Source organism: Bufo bufo, chromosome 6, assembly GCF_905171765.1.
Source record: "Bufo bufo chromosome 6, aBufBuf1.1, whole genome shotgun sequence".
NCBI lineage: Eukaryota > Metazoa > Chordata > Amphibia > Anura > Bufonidae > Bufo > Bufo bufo.
In genome coordinates, this window is record NC_053394.1 from 286,788,181 (window position 1) to 286,810,852 (window position 22,672).

The 22,672-nt window shown below is 46.9% G+C and overlaps 1 protein-coding gene across 2 annotated transcripts in view; it reads left to right on the forward strand.

Annotated features, from left to right (window-relative positions):
• Positions 1–22,672, forward strand: part of ITGA2B (integrin subunit alpha 2b) — a 130,784-nt gene that overhangs the window by 93,487 nt on the left and 14,625 nt on the right. For both annotated transcript variants that reach the window (XM_040435903.1, XM_040435904.1), the window contains exon 24: positions 3,130–3,210. In XM_040435903.1, the coding sequence (XP_040291837.1) occupies positions 3,130–3,210 (81 nt within the window). The remainder of the gene's footprint in view (positions 1–3,129; positions 3,211–22,672) is intronic.

A 22,672-nucleotide genomic window follows, 5' to 3' on the forward strand; every position in this document is an offset into this window, starting at 1 on the left:
ATCAAAGGTCCTTTAGCCGATAGTTCATCTTTTGAGAAGTAAAGAATAGACCGGGAGCTACGCGAACAAGAGGAGAAGGTGAGTTAATTTTTTTATTTTTTTTTAACCCTCAATTGATCACCTACTATGCATTCTGTATTCAGAATGCTATTATTTTCCCTTATAACCATGTTATAAGGGAAAATAATACAGTGAATAGACTGTCACCTAGCAACCATGCGTGAAAACCGCACCGCATCCGCACTTGCTTGCGGATGCTTGCGATTTTCACGCAACCCCATTCACTTCTATGGGGCCGTGAAAAACGCACAAAGAGGAGCATGCTGCGATTTTCACGCAACGCACAAGTGATGCGTGAAAATCACCGCTCGTGTGCACAGCCCCATAGAAATGAATGGGTCAGTATTCAGTGCGGGTGCAATGCGTTCACCTCCCGCATCGCATCCGCGCGGAATACTCGCTCGTGTGAAAGGGGCCTTACAGTCTCACTGGCTGAGAAGTCGGTTAACAGGCCAATTTTCTTTCTCTGGAACAATCTTTCTCACACTGCACTTTGTTCTCCAGCTTTAGCACCCAGAAAATAGGGGTGCAGTACCTCTCTTGCTGCTTACTGCTCTATCTAACTCTCTCTCACTTCAATTCTGTACTCACAATGAAGTACTATCGAGGCCCGGCACTGTAATAAGGCAGACCCCCAAGGGAAGGGGGTCGGATAAAAACCTTTTTTTTCTAAATTAAATCACTTGTGTGCCGCCGGCCGGCTTCCCGCAGCTGTTCTCCTTTGTATGGTCCTGGTATACTCTCTCTGGGCTACCGACAAGTTTGAGGACCTTTCCCACTCAGCCAATCAGTGGCCGCAGCTGTGGCACGTTTCATTCCAGTGATTTCCCGCTGAGCCAATCACTGGCCTGACACGTGACATAGCTGCGGCCACTGATTGGCTGAGTGGGAAAGGTCCTCAAACTTGTCGGGAGCCCAGAGAGAAGATACTAGGACCACACAGAGGAGAAGGGGAGCTGCTGCAGACGGGACCAGGGCCAGGTGAGCATAATGTTTTTTACACAACATTAATAGGGGGGAGGGGGGGTAACATGGGAGGTGGGAAATCTGCCATGGAGGGGAAGAAATGTGACATGGGGGGGTGAAATGTGACATTGAGGGGGTGAAATGTGACATGGAGGGGGTGAAATGTGGCATGGAGGGGGAGAAATGTGGCATGGAGGGGGAGAAATGTGACATGGGGGGGGAGAAATGAGACATGGAGGGGGTGAATTGTCACATTTCTCCCCCTCCATGTCACATCACCCCCTCCTTTTTACATCACCCCCTTTGTGTCACATTTCTTATCACCCCCCATGTGACATTTCTCCCCCTCCATGTGACATTTCTCCCCCTCCATGTGACATCACCCCCTCCTTTTTACATCACCCCCTTTGTGTCACATTTCTTCCCACCCCCCCATGTCACATTTCTCCCCTTTCATGTTACATTTCTCCCCCTCCATGTCACATCACCCCACTATGTCACATTTCTCCCCCTCCATGTCACTTTTCTCCCCCTCCATGTCACATCACCACCACCATGTTACATAACCCCCTCCTTTTTACATCACCCCCACCGAGTTCTGGGGGGGAGGCACCAAAATGTAGCTTCGCTTGTGTTGGCAAAAATCCTTGCACCGGCCCTGGTACAATGCTATAGATTGTAAGCTTTTGTGGGCAGGGTCCTCTTCCCCTCTGTACCAGTCTCTTAATAGTTTCTTGTTTATTGTATTTTTATATTTGTGTAACCCCAGCTGGGTGTACAGTGCCATGGAATTAATGGCGCTTTAAAATAAATAATAATATAAGTTTCTTCTGCGGGATATAGTCCCTGGCAGCTCCACATTCTGCCTCTAAAGTATGTCCAGGCTCCCAAACCCTTTCATCTCTTTGACCAGGTGGCTGTGGAGTCAGGAAGTCTCCACGGCCTCAATTGTGCACACATCTCCTTTCAACAATGGTATGCTCCTCAATATGTCACTTTTGTTCTTTCTCTTCTCCGGGAATTAAAAAAATTTAATTACTGAAAAAACTTGAATATTACTTCATTATAAACATAATCCCAAATACCTTTCATTAGTTATAATGGCTCATTTTGTCTGGGGAGCAATCATCAGGGGCGATAAAATGACCGCCGTCCTATTAGTACACACAAAACGTGTCCTAATCACACAGAAGGACAAGTTACTTCACAACACTGAGCTAAAGAGCTGCCTCATCCTCCTCTCTGCTCTGCTTGTCATTTATGATCCTAAATACAGTTTAATATGATCTTCAGCTGAATCTCTGGGGAATTTAGTTCATGAGGAGACATGAAGCACAGTGGGGGAAGGGGGGAGGATGTGGGTAATGAGCAGCAGCACTTGTATGCAGTCTCCATTACCACAGCCCCACATTACCACAGTCCTTTTTAGCTGTGTTCAGGATCATAGTCCCTGACAAGCAGAGAGGAGGATGAGGCAGCTCTTTATTTCAGAGTTGTGAAGTAATTTGTCCTGCTGTGTGATTAGGGCAGGTTTTGTGTGTACTAATAGGACGGCGGCCATTTTATTTCTCTTAATGATTGCTCCCCAGACAAAACAAGCCATTATAACTAATGAAAGGTATTTGGGAATATATTTATAATAAAGTAATATACCGTATTTTTTGCCCTATAAGACGCACTGACCAATAAGACACACGTAGGTTTTAGAAGAGGACAATAAGAAAAAAATATTTTTCATTAGACCTCAGATCAGACCAGCAATCAGACCTTAATAAAACCTTAGATCAGACCCCCAATCAGACCTCAGTTCAGACCCCAATGTAACTACTATAACTTAGTGAGCGGAGATACCGGAGGGCATAGCGGCAGAACGGAGCAGCGCCCGGGGATAATAGTAAGTGCAGTGAGATCCCCGGGCGCCGCTCCACATATCTGTATAGTTAGTTCATAGGGTAAGAATCGGTGAAAGGTCCTCTTTAAGCAGTGGACTACTGCTGTAGCAATGGAACCCTGCACGTGGGCTGTATCCAGTATGGCTGCTCAACCTCTTTTAGCCTAAATGTAAATGCACCATGAACATTTATAATTTTTATTTTATTTCAGCCGAAACAGTCAAAATTCAAGCAGCCCAATAGTATGGGTACACTTGGACATTATAGTGAAAATGTCTCTCGATCTCAGAGGGTGAGTATGGTTGCAAGGTTTGTATGTTTTTTTTTACATTATGCCTTTTGCTGAAAGCAAGGTTCTGAGCGTAAAGTGAATCCAGCATGGGTAACAGTTATCCTAACATATAATGCAGTAACTGCCAAAAGTATGGAATAAAACTGACACTGGATTTAGTTGTTGGTTAAAAAATAGCAAAATTGATACAAAGTATAACAGCGACACTTAATCCTTATGATACCGTTGTTTTTTTTGTTTTTTTTCTTCCCTGTCTTCCTGGAGCCATAACTTTTTTTTATTTTTCTGTTCACATATCCATATGAGGGCTTGTTTTTTGCGGGACAAGTTACACTTTCTAATGCTATCATTTAATATGGCATACCATGTAGTGGGAAGCAGGGAAAAAATTCCAAAAGGAGTGGAATTGGAAAAAAAAACGCAAATCCTCCACAGCTTTACGTGTTTTGTCCCTAAGGCATTCCCTTTGCGGCAAAACTGACCTGTGCCCTTAATTATCTGGGTCAGTACAATCACAACAATACCACATGTGTATAGGTTTTATATGTTGTGACACAGTGAGAGGTTTGGTCTGGGAAAACAGGTATTTTCCTCCCAGCATGTGCTGCTGGGCTGATTTTAAGTGCCGGTCCGGGTTTTGGCAGCACCTGGCTGTCCTTAAATAGGCAGCTGGGCTCAGAAGCGAGGTCTCTGTGTTGGGATCTGGGAGCCTTGTGTCTGGATGAAGGCTTGCTACCTGTTTGGCGTGAAAACAGGTTGGTGCTGCTATGCTCAAGGACTCTTTGGCCCCTTTCACACGGGCGAGTATTCCACGCGGATGCGATGCATGAGTTGAACGCATTGCACCCGCACTGAATACCGACCCATTCATTTCTATGGGGCTGTTCACATGAGCGGTGATTTTCGCGCATCACTTGTGCGTTGCGTGAAAATCGCAGCATGTTCTATATTCTGCGTTTTTCACGCAACGCAGGCCCCATAGAAGTGAATGGGGTTGCGTGAAAATCGCAAGCATCCGCAAGCAAGTGCGGATGCGGTGCGATTTTTACGCACGGTTGCTAGGAGACGATCGGGATGGAGACCCGATCATTATTATTTTCCCTTATAACATGGTTATAATGGAATATAATAGCATTCTGAATACAGAATGCATAGTAAAACATCTCTGGAGGGGTTAAAAAAAAAAAAATATAATTTAACTCACCTTAGTCCACTTGATCGCGTAGCCCGGCATCTCCTTCTGTCTTCATCTGATCTCTGTGCAGCAATAGGACCTGTGGTGACGTCACTTCGGTCATCACATGATCCATCACATGATCTTTTACCATGGTGATGGATCATGTGATGACCGGAATGACGTCACCACAGGTCCTGTTGCTGCACAGAGATCAGATGAAGACAGAAGGATATGCCGGGCTACGCGATCAAGCGGACTAAGGTGAGTTAAATTATTTATTTATTTTAACCCCTCCAGCCATGTTTTACTATGCATTCTGTATTCAGAATGCTATTATTTTCCCTTATAACCATGTTATAAGGGAAAATAATTCAATCTACAGAACAACGATCCCAAGCCCGAACTTCTGTGAAGAAGTTCGGGTTTGGGTACCGAACATGCGCGATTTTTCTCACGCGAGTGCAAAACGCATTACAATGTTTTGCACTCGCGCGGAAAAATCGCGGGTGTTCCCGTAATGCACCTGCACATTTTCCCGCAACGCCCGTCTGAAAGAGGCCTTTGAGGCAGAATTGCCACATGGTGTGAATTACCACCAACACCGCAAGGTGACTTTTTGCTTGTTTATGACTGCTTGTTTTGTCATTTGCCTAAAGTGTGAATCAAACACTGATCCAAAGAACTTGTTGTTCCCTCTATACTGCATCCGCTAATCCCTTCTACCAGAGAGAAACCCCACAATTTCTAAATACAGAAAAAATTAATTAAAACTTAAAAAATATATTTTTTTTTCTTAAATCGCAATATTCTGACCCCGATGACTTTTGTATATTTTTGTCTACTGAGCTGTGTGAGGGCTCATTTTTTGCGGGTTAATCTGTAGTTTTTATTGATACCATTTTGGATTATGTGTGTTTTTTTAAGGAATTCCATTAATTCCTCTAAGAGTGAGATCCTATATTTAGTGTGTTCCATTAGGTAAGTGTTATTTCCCCACGGAGAGTAAGGAGGTCTGATGTTATTTTCGCTAATAGAGTGATTGGCGTGCCGTGGCCTGAGAGCGCATGGAGTAGGTCACACCGCACTGAGCTCCTGCAGATATCCTGACTTTAGAGTGGTAGCAACCCCCTAAATTGCTGATCCTTCCTTACCTGGTGGTTGAGAGGCGACAGGAGGGTGCTGTGGTAAATTTCTGAGCGCCGACATGCCGAGGAAGTCCGGTAAAGGGCCGCGATCCGACAGGCCAGGGGTGAGCAGGCATGGCGCCGAGGAAGAAGAGGGGCCGGCCTTACAGCCCAAGCTGAGCCAGACTGCGGCCGCAAAGCTGAGCAGGTTTGCTCGCACGGATAGCGATGTGGGAGACTGGGCCGAGGGAAAGGAGATGGACGCTCATACCTCCTCTGGACAGGAGGATGGATCCACCGATGGGGAGGCCCTAGATGCGGTGAATTGGCCACCATTAACCCCTGCATGGCCGGCAAAAGACGCGGTAGGCCCTAAAGCTGTGGTTGATGCAGAGCCTACTTTAAAAGATATCATGGCCGCTGTGGCCAGTTGTAACAGCACACTGAAGGTGCTTACAGTGCAAGTTGGCAGCCTGAGGTCGGATGTGTCTTTAATTAGGCATGACCTACACAAAATTTCAGAACGCACCTCTGAATTGGAGAAGAGGGTGTCCACCATTGAGGACGTTATTCAGCCTTTGAAAATGGCGGCAAAAACAACTGCTAAAGATATAGCTGCTTTATACGCCAAAACAGATGATCTGGAGAACAGGTCCAGAAGGAATAACCTGCGGATTGTGGGTATGCCAGAGAAGACAGAGGGGGATAATGCCACCGAATTTGTGGTAAAATGGTTGCATCAACTATTTCATGAAAAAGGTCTATCTTCCTTATATGCGGTGGAGCGGGCGCACAGAGTCCCCATGCGGCCGCTTCCGCCTGGCAGGCCTCCCCGTCCCATACTGGCGAAGATCCTGCATTTTAAGGACCGGGACACTATCCTGCGGCAATCAAGGGACAATGAGGAGATGGTCCTGAATGGGGTTAAAGTGTCCATATTTCCGGATTATTCCAACGAAGTGCAGCGGAGGCGAAGTAGATTTATGGATATAAAGAAAAGGCTGAGAGCTCTACAAGTCCAGTACGCTATGCTGTTTCCTGCTAAACTGCGTGTGGTGGCATTGGGATCCACCAGATTTTTTGAAGATCCGGAGGAGGCGGCGCAGTGGCTGGACGTCCACGAGCGACAATTGAGAAGTGGAGCCCTGGACACTTGAAGGAGGCAGATATATGGTTTCATTTGTTCACTTTATATATGCATTTGCACTCTAGGATTGCTTTAAATGTTGCACCAGTTAAGGAGTGTATTATGTAATGCTACCACATGGTAGTTCCTGAGGAGGGAGCAGGCGGTAAAGAAAGTAAAATGTATTTCTCAGATGTGGGGAGGATTCTCTACCTGAGGGAATGTGTTATAAACTGTTATGTTTATTGTAGGTTGGGGGGCAGGTTGCTCTCGGATTGCCCTGTTTTAATGTGTGAAGTGGATACTGAGGGGACAGTGATCCCCAGTTACAGTAACCTGACTATGAGAGGGAGGGAGGGGGTGGGGGGGCAGGGAGAAGGTTGGGGGGAAGGGTTAAGGTCTTGAACTATGAGCAAATGTTGTCCGAGTGGGCTGTGAGATTCAAATATGGTTTGAAGTTTTACCATGTCACAGGTGATTAGAGTCTTAAGTTGGAATGTGAGAGGGATGGCGGATGCACGGAAAAGGCAGTGCATTTTTCAATACTTGGGGCGGTTTCAGCCGGCTATATGTTGCCTTCAGGAAACGCATTTGACTGGAGAAAATTTACACTGGATGAGTAAAAATTGGGTGATCCATGCGTTACATTCAACTCATTCCTCTCATTCTAGAGGTGTAAGTATGATTGTGCATAGTAGTATTAGGTATGAGCATATGCAGGATTGTGTGGATGCTGAGGGTAGATATGTGTGTGTTGTGTGTAAGGTGGATGGAATACAGGTGGTGCTGGTGTCTGTGTATGTGCCTCCACCATTTGCTTCCCCATTGATAAGAGAGATTATGGACTTTGTGGCGGGCTTCCCTGGGTTGCCGTGGCTATTGGTAGGGGACTTCAATTGCACGTTGAATGACTCCCTAGATAGATGCCGGGTGCAAGGAGCAGGTGGTTCACCGGGGAGTGCGGCTCTCAGGAATATTTTGGGTGAAGTAGGAGTACAGGATGTATGGAGATTGCGTAACCCAGATAAGCGTGAATTCTCGTGTAGATCAGCCACGCACCATTCGCTATCGCGTATAGATTTGGCCCTTGTTAACGACATAATGCTACCATTGGTTAAGGATGTCGTTTATCATCCTCGGTCGTTGTCGGACCATTCTCTGCTGCAGATTGACTTGTGCCTGGGGGTGCTCAGACAGGGACCGAGGCTGTGGAAGTGTAATTCTCATTGGCTGAATGTGTTGGGTGACCTGTCTGGGATTTCTCTGGAAATTAAGGAATTTTTTGATATCAATACAGGGTCGGCTTCGATACCAGGTGTATGGGACGCCATGAAAGCATTCCTGAGGGGAGTTTTGATGAAAGAAATTAACAAGCATAAATCCAGATCCAGGGAGGCGGATGTTAAGGCGCATGTACTAGTGGCTGAGGCTGAGAGAGAGTTTAGTAGATCCCCCACCACGGTTAGTAGTGAGGCGCTGGCGGTAGCTCAGGAGCAGCTGAGATGTCATTTAGTCCAGGCCGCAGATAGAAAGAGAAGCTTTTATCGTCAGAGATCTTTTGATGAAGGAGAGAAGGTGGGTCATTTGTTGTCGGTGGTCTCGCAGGCCCAGAGGGGCTCCTCTTGCATTCAGGAACTGAGAGATGACATGGGGAACAGTAGCCAGGACACAAAAGGAATATTAGATATTCTAAAAAGCTTTTATGTATCTCTATATACTTCCACTGGATCTAGTTCTGATGAGGCTCTGAATGATTTCCTAGGGGAGGCACAGTTATCGGTGCTGTCAGAAGAGGATAGAGAAAGGCTGGAGGAGCCGATTACACTTGAGGAACTGGAAGCTGCACTTGGGGACATGGCAAGTGGTAAGGCGCCTGGAGCTGATGGTCTCCCAGCAGAGGTATACAAAAAGCTGCAGGGGATATTACTCCCTGAATTACTTAAGGTGTTTGAGCACTCATTGGAGGCAGGTTCGTTACCACATTCGATGCAGGAAGCTATAATTGTGGTTATACCTAAACCTGGAAAGGATCCTAAAATACCGGATTCCTACAGGCCAATTTCACTTCTCACGGCTGATGTTAAGCTCCTGGCGAAGGTGTTGGCGAACAGGCTGTCCAAGGTGATTCTGACCATAGTACACCCGGATCAGACGGGGTTTATGCCAGGGAAATCGACGGCTATTAATCTTCGTAGGCTGTACACTAGTTTAAATATTCGGATAACAGTGGAGACAGGGCCTTGCTTGCGCTTGACGCCGCTAAGGCGTTTGACAGTGTGGAATGGAGGTATTTGTGGGGGGTCCTGAGAACTATGGGCTTTGGTGAGCGGTTCATTCAGTGGGTACAGGTCCTGTATTCTAGTCCTAAGGCGAGAATTAGAGCTAATGGAGGGTTGTCAGATTGTTTTCCCCTTGCCAGGGGTTCCAGGCAGGGATGCCCATTGTCGCCCTTATTGTTTTCTCTTGCAATAGAGCCGCTTGCGGCGCATATTCGCTTATCAACAAGTATAGAGGGGTTTAGATACGGCGGGCTGCACAATAAAGTGGCTATGTACGCTGATGACACTCTACTTTTCATGGGCGATACTGGTGCGTCCCTGGATGCGGCCATGGCATTGATTGACAGATTTGGTAGCTTTTCTGGACTTCGGATAAATTGGCAAAAATCCTCTTTGATGCCAATTGATGGGCAGGCCCTGGCAGGCAGACAAGTAGATAGTTTGGTGCCCTGGGTGGATAAATTTAAATATCTGGGATTGCATATAACACCGAGGCTATCAGATTTTGAAGAACTTAATCTGTCCCCATTGCTGGCTACTTTTAGGCTTAAAGTGAGGTCATGGTGTAGACTCTTTCTTTCGGTGGTAGGTAGAGTTAACCTTTTAAAAATGGTTATGATGCCCCAGTTGCTATATGTACTGAATAATGCTCCCGTATGGATCCCTCTGGATAGATTCAAGAAAATTCACTCTATATTTAGAGATCTTACTTGGAAGTATGGGCAGGCTAGGATCAAACTGGAGACATTACAGTATTCTAAGTCGGAAGGGGGCCTAGCTGTCCCTAACGCATGGATTTATTTTTTGGCTTCCCAATGTCAGCATTTTAAGGGATGGATTGATCTGCAAGCACCGGACATGACTGGGCAGATATTGCAGCATTGGCTGGGCAGTCGTGACCTCATGGGCATTCTGGAAGGCTCAGGAATGCATGCAGGGAGGGAAAAACTCCCTCTTATTGAACTTATGAAAAAAGTTTGGGCAAAAGTGAAGCAGCTAAGAGGAGTGGGTGGTATTAGTGAACTTTCTCCTATTGGAAAGAACCACTTGTTGCCAGAACTATTTGCCATACCAGGACTTAGGAACTGGGAAACTTATGGAGTGACGAGAATTGGCCAATTAATTAAGGACAAGATATGTAAGTCATTTCAAAACCTGCAGCAGGAATTTAATATCCCTAGGGAGTGGTTCTATAAATATCTTCAAATAAGGCATGCCCTTGAGGTCACGTTGCGGAAAGGATGTGAGATAGCTCAAATGGAGGTGGTTCATAAGCTTGTTCTTCCGACAGGTGGGGGAAAAAGAGGGTTAATATCACAGGTGTACGCTCTTTTACTGGAAAAATTCTTAGAGGGGTATCCGCTTTCAAGAATGAAAAAATGGGAGGCTGACGTGGGAGATATGTCTAAGGATAAGTGGGAAGATATATTGGAAGGAGTCCCCAAGGTGTCCTTGAGTGAACAGGGCAAACTGTCCCAACTATTTATCATACATAGAGTGTACAAAACACCGGTGTTCCTGAAAAAGATAGGAGTGAGAAGTGATGACAAGTGTCCAAAGTGTATGGAAGATGGTGCAGACTTGTTGCATATGCTGTGGTCTTGTCCAGTAGTTGGTAATTATTGGGAGGATGTTAGGAATATGATTAATAGCAAACTGACATTGAAAATTCAAAAAGATCCTAAGGTGTGTATTCTGGGGTATGTGTCTGAGATTGGAGGGACTGAAACGGTTTAGGTAGCTGTGGGGAGATTGCTATATGTGGCCAGGAAACTGATTGCTATGAGGTGGATCCAGGGAAGTCCGCCTACACTGAGTGAGTTTGAACGGAAGGTGCATGACATGCTGATACTTGAAAAAGGGGTGTATGTGAAGAGAGGGTGTCCTCAGAAGTTTGACAAAATGTGGAGTGAATGGTTATCTCATACTCATGTGGTTATATAGGCTCGTGATGGTCAAGACCAGTTGTTAGGGTAGGGGGGGTTAGGGCAGGGTGAGGGGGGGAGGGATGTTGGGAAGGTTAAGATATTGGTAATTCTATGTCTAAAATATTTGTTTTAGCATGTGTACACGTAATATATAGGTACGTGATAAAACTGTGTGTTGGTATCTCTAGGATTACTGTTGTTCACTGATTCCACACGGTGGATAAAGTAAAGAAAGGAAAATACAACGTATTGTTTTATGTTATACTATGTATTTATTGTTCAATAAAAACGATTTGATTTAAAAAAAAAAAAATAGAGTGATTGGCGCATGATCGGACCATGTTATCAGTTTAACTGAGGAGTGAGTTGTATTTCGTAAGAGGGATCTGTCAGATAAATAGAAATCTATTCTGGAATATGAATTATGAGCATTTGAGAAAAACGAATAATCTCTTTCTCTGTCATGATGGATCCTCCAGACATCGTATAAGTCTTTTCTCAATAAAAGGGAAGCCATAGCAGGGGAGTGATCTCTGTGTTTAGTTGTAGAGTCTAAGAGAGGATCCAACACAACATTGAAATCTCCCCCCCCCCCCCCCCCCACCACAGAACCAGGCCCTGCTTTATTGCATTCACCTTATTCATTATCCTCCTAAAAAAGGAAATCTGATGCTTATTCGAAGCATATAGAAATACCAGGGTGTTTGTCACATTGTTTATGGAGGCCACCAGGATAATATATTGGCCATTCTGATCTACAATTGATTTATTCAGCAGAAAAGCTACCCAATCTTTTACCATTACACCCCTCTGTTTCTTGGGGTAATGGGAGTGGAAAATATGGGGGAAATGGATAAATGGATATTCTTCAATCTATGGGCGTCTTCTTTTTTTAAGCGCGTTTTGGTGGCGCATAAAATATTGCACTTTAGGGCTGTCGCCTCCTTCCACAGCATGGATCTTTTAAATGGGCTGTTCAAGCCCTTAGTGTTAAGGGCAACTACTTTGAGAACCATTTATGAACTGGCGCGCGCTGTAAAAGCATGAACTATTGTTAGATGGGTAATACAGTATGGAGAGATCATAATAGGTGGCATTCCCTAGGAGTATGAGTTTTGGAGACTTGGCAAGGTAGTTAATTGCGATAAATTCACCATTCAGGTGTACATAATGGGGAAGGAAATCAGAAGGGTTAAACAATACGACACAACTATATAAAGAAGGCTTAACGGATCGACATAACATGCCGATAACCAGCCTATTGGGCGAATCTCTCGGCTCATGGCCGGGAAGAGGCCACACATCGCCTCCCTATCTGCGATGGTAGAACCTCATGTCCACAAGTCAGTGAGTAGGCCTCCTTTTCTGGGATACTAGATGCCACTCAGAAGACAAATGAGTGGGTGAGCTTGATCCTAGGTTAGTGTCCTCTATTTAGATGTTCCAGGAGTTTCTTACCGGATTCCAATGAGCTTATCGTGAGTAGAGTCCCCTGGTGGTGTATCAGAACTTTTATTGGAAACCCCCACCTATATGGGACATCGCTTTGCCTCAGTGCAGTGGTGAATGCGCTTAGTGACCGCCGTTGCTGGAGGGTGACCGCCAACAGGTCTGCAAACATTTTAATTTGGTGATATGGGGCAGGTAAAGTTCCCAATTTCCTCGCTGCAGCCATTAGTGCTTCTTTAATGTGGAAAAAGTACACCCTCACTAGCACGTCTCTTAGAGAGGAGTCTGGGAGATCCTTTGGTCTCATTACCCTGTGTGCTCTGTCTAGGATTAGATCATAAGTGGAAAGAGCTGGGATCAGAGTTTTCATGAGGCCTTGAAGATAGGATGCTAGATCTTTAGGGGCAATTTCTTCAGAGATACCGCGGAATTTAAGATTATTGCGGCGGGACCTGTCTTCAAGGTCCACTAATTTGGCTCTGAGGTGGTCCAGTTCTTCTGATAGCTCATTATGTGCGTCCATCAGCTGCTTATGTGAGGTGGCAAAATAACCCATTTTGGATTCCGCGTGGCTGACTCTGCTATTCATGGCCTCCACTGCTGTTTGGAGTGGGAGGACAAGGGAAGATAAATCTTTCTGTATAGATTGACTGAAGAGGACTAACATGTCCTTCAGCAGATTACCAGACGCTGGATGATCATTAGTGGGGATCGTCTGGATGGTGAGTATAGTATGTCTGCTCACCTCGTTTGAAATTGCAGGCGACTGCCGCTCCGGAGTTGATGAGGAAGATGGCGCGGGTATGGAGGCGCCCTGCTCTGGGCTCATTGTCAGTGGGTTCCAGTCAGACCTGATCCTGTTTTGCGGTGCCGAGGTTTCAGGCGACCCAGACGAAGGCGGGCCCGACGTTATCTTCACAGGGGTCTCCATCAGATCGTTCTGGACACGCGGGCGGTCGGGTCCTGGTGTTCGAGGCAGAGGTGGGGAAGCAGCGCCATTCTGGCCTTGGCATTTTTCAAGGTAAAAGTCCAGCTTCCCCTGTTTCTTAACCGACCGTTTGCCTCTGGTCATCATCGGGTCTGTCTGGTCTCAGTCGGCGGGTGTTAATCGAGTGGATATGGGGTGTTCAGTCCCGCTGTCGCTGGAGGTTCGCTTCACGCAGCCATCTTTTAAGACCGGCAAACCACGCCCCCGTGTGTGGTTTTTTGATCCCACTTTATTCAATTTTTTGGGGTAAGAGAAGCAATGTAAAAAATGGCAAATAGGCCATTTTGATAATTTTTTCCTTTATGCCATATTGGAAAAAATGTTTAATATTTTAATAGTGTGGGCATTTTAGAACACGGTGATGCCCATGATGTTTATATTTTTTTTATTATTTATGTATTTGTTTTTTTATTTTAAAGAAAGGGGGGTACATTTTATTTATTTTTTATATAATTTTTTTTTAAAAACTATTTTTTGTAGCCTCTTTAGGTGCCTACAATGTCGACTACTTTTTTTTTTTTTATTGAATATTACCATACTGCAAAAAGCAGTATAGTAATACGTGGATTGCTGAATTCTTATGTTGGCCTGCCACCTACTGGCCAACATAGGAATTGCAGCTCTAATATGCTGAGTCCCTTCAGAGAGACCCAGCCTATTAGAATTAATTATACTATATTATATACTGACTTCCCCGATCGCCACTTTTGATGACAGCTAGTGTTGATAGAGCATGCTCGGCCGAACACCAGTTCGGCTCGAGCGTCTTGATGCTCGGCACATGGCGGTATTCGGCTGAATACCGCATGTGCTCGTGCGCAATGCTCGAGTCTCCTCCCCGCACGTTTCTTGGCTGCTATGCAGCCAATAAACGTGCAGGTAAGTACTGCCCTCACTGTAATGCTGTGGCCATGTCGGTTACTGGCATTACAGTGATTGGCTGTCCGGAATGTTTCATCGGGTGCTATATAGCACCCGATGACGCGTGTTTGGCTCAGTCTTAGTCAGGGAGAGCTGTGCTGAGGAAGGGACAGACATTGTAGGGAGTGATATAGGAATATTTTTATTAGAAAAACATTTCAAAGACCCAAAAGTCCTTTTAAGGACTATTGTGCGTGGCAGCAATATCTATTTTTAGCGCATCCTGCACTAAATAGCATGCAATAGTTAGGCCGCTGCAGACAACGACATTAGCTGCGCCACATCTCGTGTATAAATTGTGCGCACCCAAAAATTATCTGTAACATCCAGTGTACTTTTTCCGTAGACGGTGTCCGCTGCGGACAGTGACATTAGCTGCACCACATCTCCAGTGTAAAGTGTGCATATCCCCAAAATATCTGACATCCAGTATACTTTTTCCGTAGACGGTGTCCTCTGCGGACAGTGACATTACCAGCGCCACATCTCCAGTGTAACGTGTGCGCTTAAAATTTTTATCTGTGACATACAGTGTACTTTTTCAATAGACGGTGTCCGTTCCTGACAGTGACATTACCAGTGCCACATCTCTAGTGTAACGTGTGAACTTAAAAAATGTATCTGACATACAATGTACTTTTTCAATAGACTGTGTTCGCTTCTGACAGTGACATTAACAGTGCCACATCTCCAGTGTAACGTGTGCGCATCCCAAATACCTGTGACATTCCCTGTAATTTTTTATTAGCCTTTATTAGCCACTTCCAAGTCCTACGCTACTGTACGTGTGTCATACTTTCAAGCATATATAACATTTAATATGAAGAAGGCTAGCAGTAAGGGACAGGGAAGTGGCCGTGATGCTGATGGTGCATGTAGAGGCCGTGGCCCTGGGCGCAGTGAAACTGTGCCTGCTGCCAGAGCACAAGAAAAACAATCATCCACGATACCTAGCTTCATGTCCCAGTTTGCAGGGCGGCGCAGGACACCACTCTTGAAGTCAGACCAGTGGTTTGATCGCAGCAGCTAATGCTTCCAGTCGTTTAAGCACCACCCTGTCTTCCACCAAGTCCAGTCTCAGTAGCCAAGAGTCTGCTCAACACAATCCTCACCCTGATCCTCCTTCCTCCAACCATGGAGAGTCTGGGCAAACAAGTGATCCCACACCCGGATATTCCGAGGAGCTCTTTTTAGCTCCATTCCTTGATTTGGCCCTCTCGCCAAGCACGCTTGAAGAGGGACAGATCTTGTGCCCTGATTCCCAAACTCTTGAGCATCCACAGTCACAAGAAGATGACGGTGGGGAACGGCAATTACTGTTTAATGAGGTGGATGATGATGAGACACAGTTGCCAATAAGTCAACGGCAATTACTGTCTCAAGAGGTTGATAAAGAGGATGATACACAGTTGTCAATCACTGAAGTTGTGGTTAGGTCAACAAGTCAGGAGGATGAGCAGAGTGAGGAAGTGAAAGAGGAGGTGGTGGACGATAAAGTCACTGACCCAACCTGGGGGTGGAAAGCCGAGCGAGGACAGCAGTACAGAGGGGGAGGGATCTGCGGCACCGCAACAGGCTGGAAGAGGCAGTGGGGTGGCAAAAGAAAGAAGGCAGGCCACACCAAACAGGCCCGCAACTGTTCCACGGAGCACTCCCTTGTGGAAATTTCCCTTGCCAAGAGGTAGGTGTTCCGCAGTATGGCACTTTTTTGATGAAAGTGTGGACGACAAAAGAATAGTAGTTTGCAACCTGTGCTGTACCAAAATGAGCCGGGGAGTGAACACTAGCAACCTCACCACCACCAGCATGATCCGCCACATGTCATCCAAGCACCGTAATAAGTGGGACAAACGCCTGGGTCCACAATCTGTGTCTGCGGGTCACACCACTGCCTCCTCTTCCCCTGTGTTACGTGCTGGCCAATCCCCTGTTAAAGGTGCAGGCCCAGAAGCCTCCCGCCCCTGCACCTGGACCTTCGCAAGCACCATCAGCGACCACTTCCATGTCCCGGCGCAGCGTTCAAATGTCCTTACCCCAGGCCTTTGAACTCAAGCGCAAATACTCAGCCACCCACCCACAGGCCATAGCACTAAATGCGCAGCTTTCAAAATTACTGGCCCTGGAAATGTTGCCATTTAGGCTTGTGGACACTGAGGCCTTCCGCAGCCTGATGTCGTCGGCCGTCCTGCGTTACGCAGTCCCCAGCCGCCACTATTTGTCAAGGTGTGCCATGCCCGCCTTACACCAACATGTGTCCCGTAACATCACACGTGCCCTGACCAACGCATTTAATGGGAAGGTCCACTTAACCACGGACACATGGACAAGTGCATTCGGCCAGGGAGACTACATTTCCTTGATGGCACACTGGGTGAACGTTGTGGAGGCCGTGAGTGAGTCATACCCTGGGATGGCACAGGTGCTACTGAAGCCAAGGATTGCAGGCCCTACGTTGATCAGGGTTTCCGCCAGCACCTACATTAGTGGCTCCAACACCCACTTCTCCTCCTCCGCCTCCACTTCCACCTCCGAATTATCCAAGTGCAGCACCAGTCAGCCATCAGTCGGTAGCTGAAAGCAGTGTAGCACTGCAGGGAGGAAGCAGCAACAGGCCGGGCTGAAGCTGATATGCTTAGGGGACAAACAGCACACCGCTGCAGACCACTCAACCTAGAACCAGGCCTGGTTGTGTCTGATAATGGCCGTAACTTGGTGGCGGCTTTGGAGCTCGGCAAGCTCACACACATCCCATGCCTAGCCCATGTCTTAAACTTAGTGGTTCAGCGGTTTCTCAAAACCTACCGCCCTGAGCTACTGGTGAAGGTGCGCCGCGTGTGTGCACATTTCCGCAAGTCATCGACAGCTTCAGCCGGTCTGTCAACACTGCAGCAGCGCTGGAAATTGCCAGCTCACCGGCTGTTGTGCGTCTGGAACTCGACGTTCCACATGTTGGCCAGGCTTTGTGAGTAGCAGAGGGCAGTAGTGGAATACCAGCTGCAACATGGTCGTCACCTTTCCAGTCAGCTTCCGCTACACAAGCGAGGGGTGGGCATGGATGTCTGACCTCTGTGAGGTTTTAAGAAACTTTGAGGAATTAACACAGATGGTGAGCGGCGATAACGCTTATCAGCGTAACCAGGGCTTTTTTTCTCAGACAAAAGGTGGTGGAACTAAACCCCCCCCCTCCCCTGGCCACGCCCCTACCCACCCCTAGGACGGCCCCCTAAAACCGCCCCTTTAGAGAACAGGGATGCAAGTAAAATTTGGGGGGGGGGGCAGGTCTGGCTGGCTCTGGGGCTGACTGTCTCTGGGGCTGGCTATAATTAAAAATATAAATACCTAAATAACAATAAAATATAAACATCATGGGTATCACCCCAACCGAAAATGCCCATACTATTAAAATAGAACAAAAAAATTGGAACTTGGTCTAGGGTCTTCACTCACAGAGGTCAGCAGGGAGACCATGACTGGTCTGTGGGCTATATAGCCCCATCTACAGCAAGTCATGATGCCTTGTGTGTTCTTAGGTGGCCGTGGCCTAAGAAGAACACATCACAAGTAGAGATGAGCGAACTTCTGTTTTAAGTTCGGCGTCGAAAGTTCGGCTTCCGGTTAGCGGAGGATCCCGATATGGATTCCGAATTCCGTTGTGGTCCGTGGTAGCGGAATCAATAATGGCCATTATTGATTCCGCTATCACAGACCACAACGGAATTCGGAATCCATATCGGGATCCTCCGCTAACCGGAAGCCGAACTTTAGACGCCGAACTTAAAACAGAAGTTCGCTCATCTCTAATCACAAGGCATCATGACTTGCTGTATGGGGCTGTATAGCCCACAGACCGGTCATGGTCTTTTGCGGCCCCATTCAAATGAATGGGTCTGTACCCGTTCCGCAAAATTGCAGAACGGGTACGGATCCGTTCATATGGCCGTCTGAATGGGCCCTTAAATGCAGGCAGTGGCCTAGGGCAGCCATGAAAATGTACCAAGGGCAGGCATAGCAGCATCCAACTAAGTGGCCTAGCACTCATCTTCTCTGTTCTCTGAGAAGATGAGCGCTAGGCCACTTAGTTGGATGCTGCTGTGCCTGCCCTTGGTACATTTTAATCATGGCTGCAGCCTGCTAGCTAGGCCCCCCTGCCTGCATTTAATGGATGCTGGATGCTGCTGTGCCTGCCCATGCCCTTGGACCCCTTGGTACATTTTCATGGCTGACGTCACCACCTACCCAGTAACAGCTGTCTGGCTGAGTTGACTCTCCGTCTCCTGTCCAGGCGATGTCTCCTGCTGCTGCTCCTACTTCAGCGTCTTCAATCTGGGGCTCTGGGCCCTGGCTGAGGGCGGCTGACACACAGTCAGTCAGCTCACCTCTGCACTAGGACCTGCACTCCTGTCTCCTGCTTGAATGCTTCCCGCCGCGGCGGCACCGCTCGTCACGCCCCCGGGGCCGTGGCCTGCCCTGAGCTCATGTTGCTGTGGTGACAATGCTTGCTGAGGCACAGGGCAGTGCCAGTGGCGGCCGGGCTGCGCAGCCTACTTATCACAAGCAGCAGGCTGGGGATGGGCGGGACTACTTGGGCTGCAGGCGCGCCGCGTAACGGCGCAAGGCAGGTAAAGGAAGAAAAAAAAAGGTCATTCATTTTTTTCCTGTTTGCGGCGGCGGGCGGACGCCCATGAGGGGGGCGGGGCGAGTCAGAGAAAATAGGTGGCGGAACGCCGTTCCGGGGCGTTCCGCCAGAAAAAAAGGCCTGAGCGTAACCATCCCACTTCTGTGTCTACTCAAACGATCGCTGCTCACAATTAAGGACGAAGCTTTGCATGTGGAAGAGGTGGAAATGGGGGAAAACATTACACAGGGTGATAGCTAGACCACCCTTAGTTCGTCTTCTCAGCACGAATTGGACGATGAAGAGGAGGAGGAGCAGGAGACGGTTGCCTCCGCTACAGAGGGTAGTACCCATGGGAGTTTAATTTCATCTGTTCTGCGTGGGAGGGCAGAAGAGGAGGAAGAGGATGAGGAGATTGAGAGTCATCCTCCTGATGACGACAGCAAAGTTTTGCCTGTTGGTACTCTGGCACGCATGGCTAACTTCATGTTAGGCTGCCTTTCCAGCGACCAGCGCGTTATACGCATTTTAGACAACACGGATTACTGGTTGTTCACCCTTCTCGACCCCCGCTACTAAGAGAACTTCTCATCTCTCACTCCTCTGGTGGAGAGGACGAGCAAAACGGTGCAGTACCAGAAGGTGCTTGTTGAAAAATTGCTCCAAAAATTTCCAACACTGGCGGCAGAGTCCGTAGTTCCTTGGGCAACTGAGGAGGGGAGACAAGGATAACACACAGCAGTTCCAACAGAGGCAGGGCAACACTCTCCAAAGCCTGGGACAGTTTCATGACACCCCGCCAGCACCCTCACCCTGATGCGCAGCCTACTGTCACAAGAAGGGAAACATTTTGGAAGATGGTGAAGGAGTACATAGCAGACCGTGTCAGTGTCCTCAATGATCCCTCAGTGCCTTACAACTACTGGGTGTCCAAGCTGGACACGTGGCACGAACTGGCGCTCTACGCCTTGGAGGTGCTGGCCTGCCCTGCCGCCAGCGTTTTGTCTGAGCCGGTATTTAGTGCTGCAGATGGCATTATAACAGGTAAGTGTATCCGCCTGTCAACTGAAAATGCTGAGAGGTTGACTTTTATAAAAATGAACAAGGCCTGGATTGACCCTGAATTCTCGACTCCACCAGAGGAAAGCTGGTGAGCATAAAGGCACTTTAAATGTTTTGTTTATAATGTACTGAATACACTGTATTCCCATTGTAAAACAAAACATGCAATGCAACAGCTCTCTGCAAACCAAATAAAGTACAAAAATGCATAATAATTGCTAGTGCTATACTTATAAATTAGAGATGCTTGGCAAATCATTTTGTACAAAATTATTTGAGCCTGTCTGCCGCACGTCAAGGCGATCTCTGTAAGACGGGTTCCTAACATTAAATTCTACCTGTTATGTGCCATGACGGCTACCATACAATTCAGGGAGTGTAGGTTCCACATGCATGCTGGGCCTGCTTTAATTTCTGTCATCTTTGGTGCCAAAATGTCCTCCATTATATCCAAGGAATGCAGGTACCAACATGTTGTATTCCCATGCACCCCTTCCACCACAAAAAAGGGTATATGGTTGAATCTTCCTTTCCTCATCCTCCTCTTCCATCATATAAACATGCTTATTCGTCGCATATAATGCCCTCGCATATAATTTTTTACAGGGTCAGCTCACCTGCAGGCCCTCGCATATAATTTTTTAGAGGGTCAACTCACCAGAAGGCCATCACCTACAATCTTTTACAGGGTCAGCTCACCTGCAGGCCCTCACTTACAATCTTTTAGAGGGTCAGCTCAGCTTCACACCCTCGCATTTAATTTTTTAAAGGGTCAGCTCACCTGCAGGCCCTCGCATATAATTTTTCTTAGAGGATCAGCTCACCAGCAGGTTCTCACCTACAATCTTTTATAGGGTCAGCTCACCTGCAGGCCCTCGCATATAATGTTTTACAGGGTCAGCTCACCTGCAGGCCCTCACCTACAATCTTTTACAGGGTCATCTCACCTGCAGGCCCTCACCTACAATCTTTTACAGGCTCAGCTCACCTGCAGGCCCTCACATATAATGTTTTACATGGTCAGCTCACCTGCAGGCCCTTGCATATAATGTTTTACATGGTCAGCTCACCTGCAGGCCCTTGCATATAATGTTTTACAGGGTGAGCTCACCTGCAGGCCCTCACATATGTTTTACAGGGTCAGCTCACCTGCAGGCCCTCACCTACAATCTTTTACAGGGTCAGCTCATCTGCAGGCCCCCACCTACAATCTTTTACAGGGTCAGCTCACCTGCAGGCCCTCACCTACAATCTTTTACAGGGTCAGCTCACCTGCAAGCCCTCACATATATTTCTTTAGAGGGTCAGCTCCCCTGCAGGCCCTCGCATATAATTTTTTACAGGGTCAGCTCACCAGTAGAGCACCCGAGCATCCCGAGGTGTTCGGCCCAAGCACTGGAGCACTTTGGTGCTCGATCAAGACTAATCACTGTAATGTCCACGATCAGCATTAGGCCTCTTGCACACGACCGTATGGCTCTTTCAGTATTTTGCGGTCCGCAAAAAACTGATCCGCAAAAAATACGGATAACGTCCGTGTACATTCCGTTTTTGCGGAACAGAACAGCTGGCCCCTGATAGAACAGTACTATCCTTGTCCATTATGCGGACAATAATAGGACATGTTCTATCTTTGAACAGAACTGAAAAATGGAAATACGGAAACGGAAGGCATACGGAGAAGCTTCTGTTTTTTGCGGATCCATTGAAATGAATGGTTCCGTATACCTTCCGTATACGGAACTCAAAAACGGAACGTAAACGGAAAAAAAAAACGTTTGTGTGTTTGAAACAGTAGAGACCTGCCGGCTATGGCGCCCGCTGCATGTGCGAGTACATGTAGAAAACGGGTTCAAGGGGTTGTATTAGATGAAAAATATGGTTCTGCCATTCAGACATAACTGGTATTGTAGCTCAGCCTCATTCATTTGACATACCATAGACATATCACAGGTAGATCATTGGCAAGAGAAGTGCAGTTTCTGGGTGGGAAACTAAAGCCCTTTGCCTGTCTGGACATTACTGTATGTCCGAACTGGGCAGAAAGCATATTGAGCAGGCTCAGAAACCGATACTGTAATTCCGGTCATTTAATCCCTCAGATGCTGAAGTCAGTAGTGACCATCTGAGAGAGTAGCCAAAAAGAGAGGCTCCCCCTGACCTCCAGTTGGCCCCATGGCAAAATTGTGGCCTGCCATTATTAAACTGCTAGTTAAGCTCTGCTTGCAGCAAGGCTTCATAGGCAGTATGGAGAATCCCCACAGACTGCAATAGTAAACTATAGCAGTCTATGGTGTATTGAACAAACTCATGTTCAAGTTCTTCAGGGAGACTAACAATAATAGTTTAAAAAAAAAGTTTTAAACATTTTTTTAAAAAGTACTTAAATTACCCAATGTACCCACTTTTACATATTGAAGTAAACAATATCAAAATAAACATAATTGGTATTGCTACATCCAAAAATGTCAGAACTATTAAAATATGCAGTACACAGCAGGAAAATGAAAAAGAACACCTGGAAAACTTAATGCGATTGAACTTGAGAATCATTAAGCTTAAACTCCTAGAGGCACTTGGTCAATGATTATACAATCAAGGTGGTGCAATCCTTATTTCTGGTTCTGCACAGTTACACAATGTGCCCTTTAGGCTGGGTTCACACTTGAGCGTTTGACAGCGCGTTCAAACGCGCTGTAAAACGCTCAACACATGAAAACCAATGCTTCCCTATGGCCCTGGTTCTCACTTGAGCGTTTTACAGCGCGTTTGAACGCGCTGAAAAACGCCCTA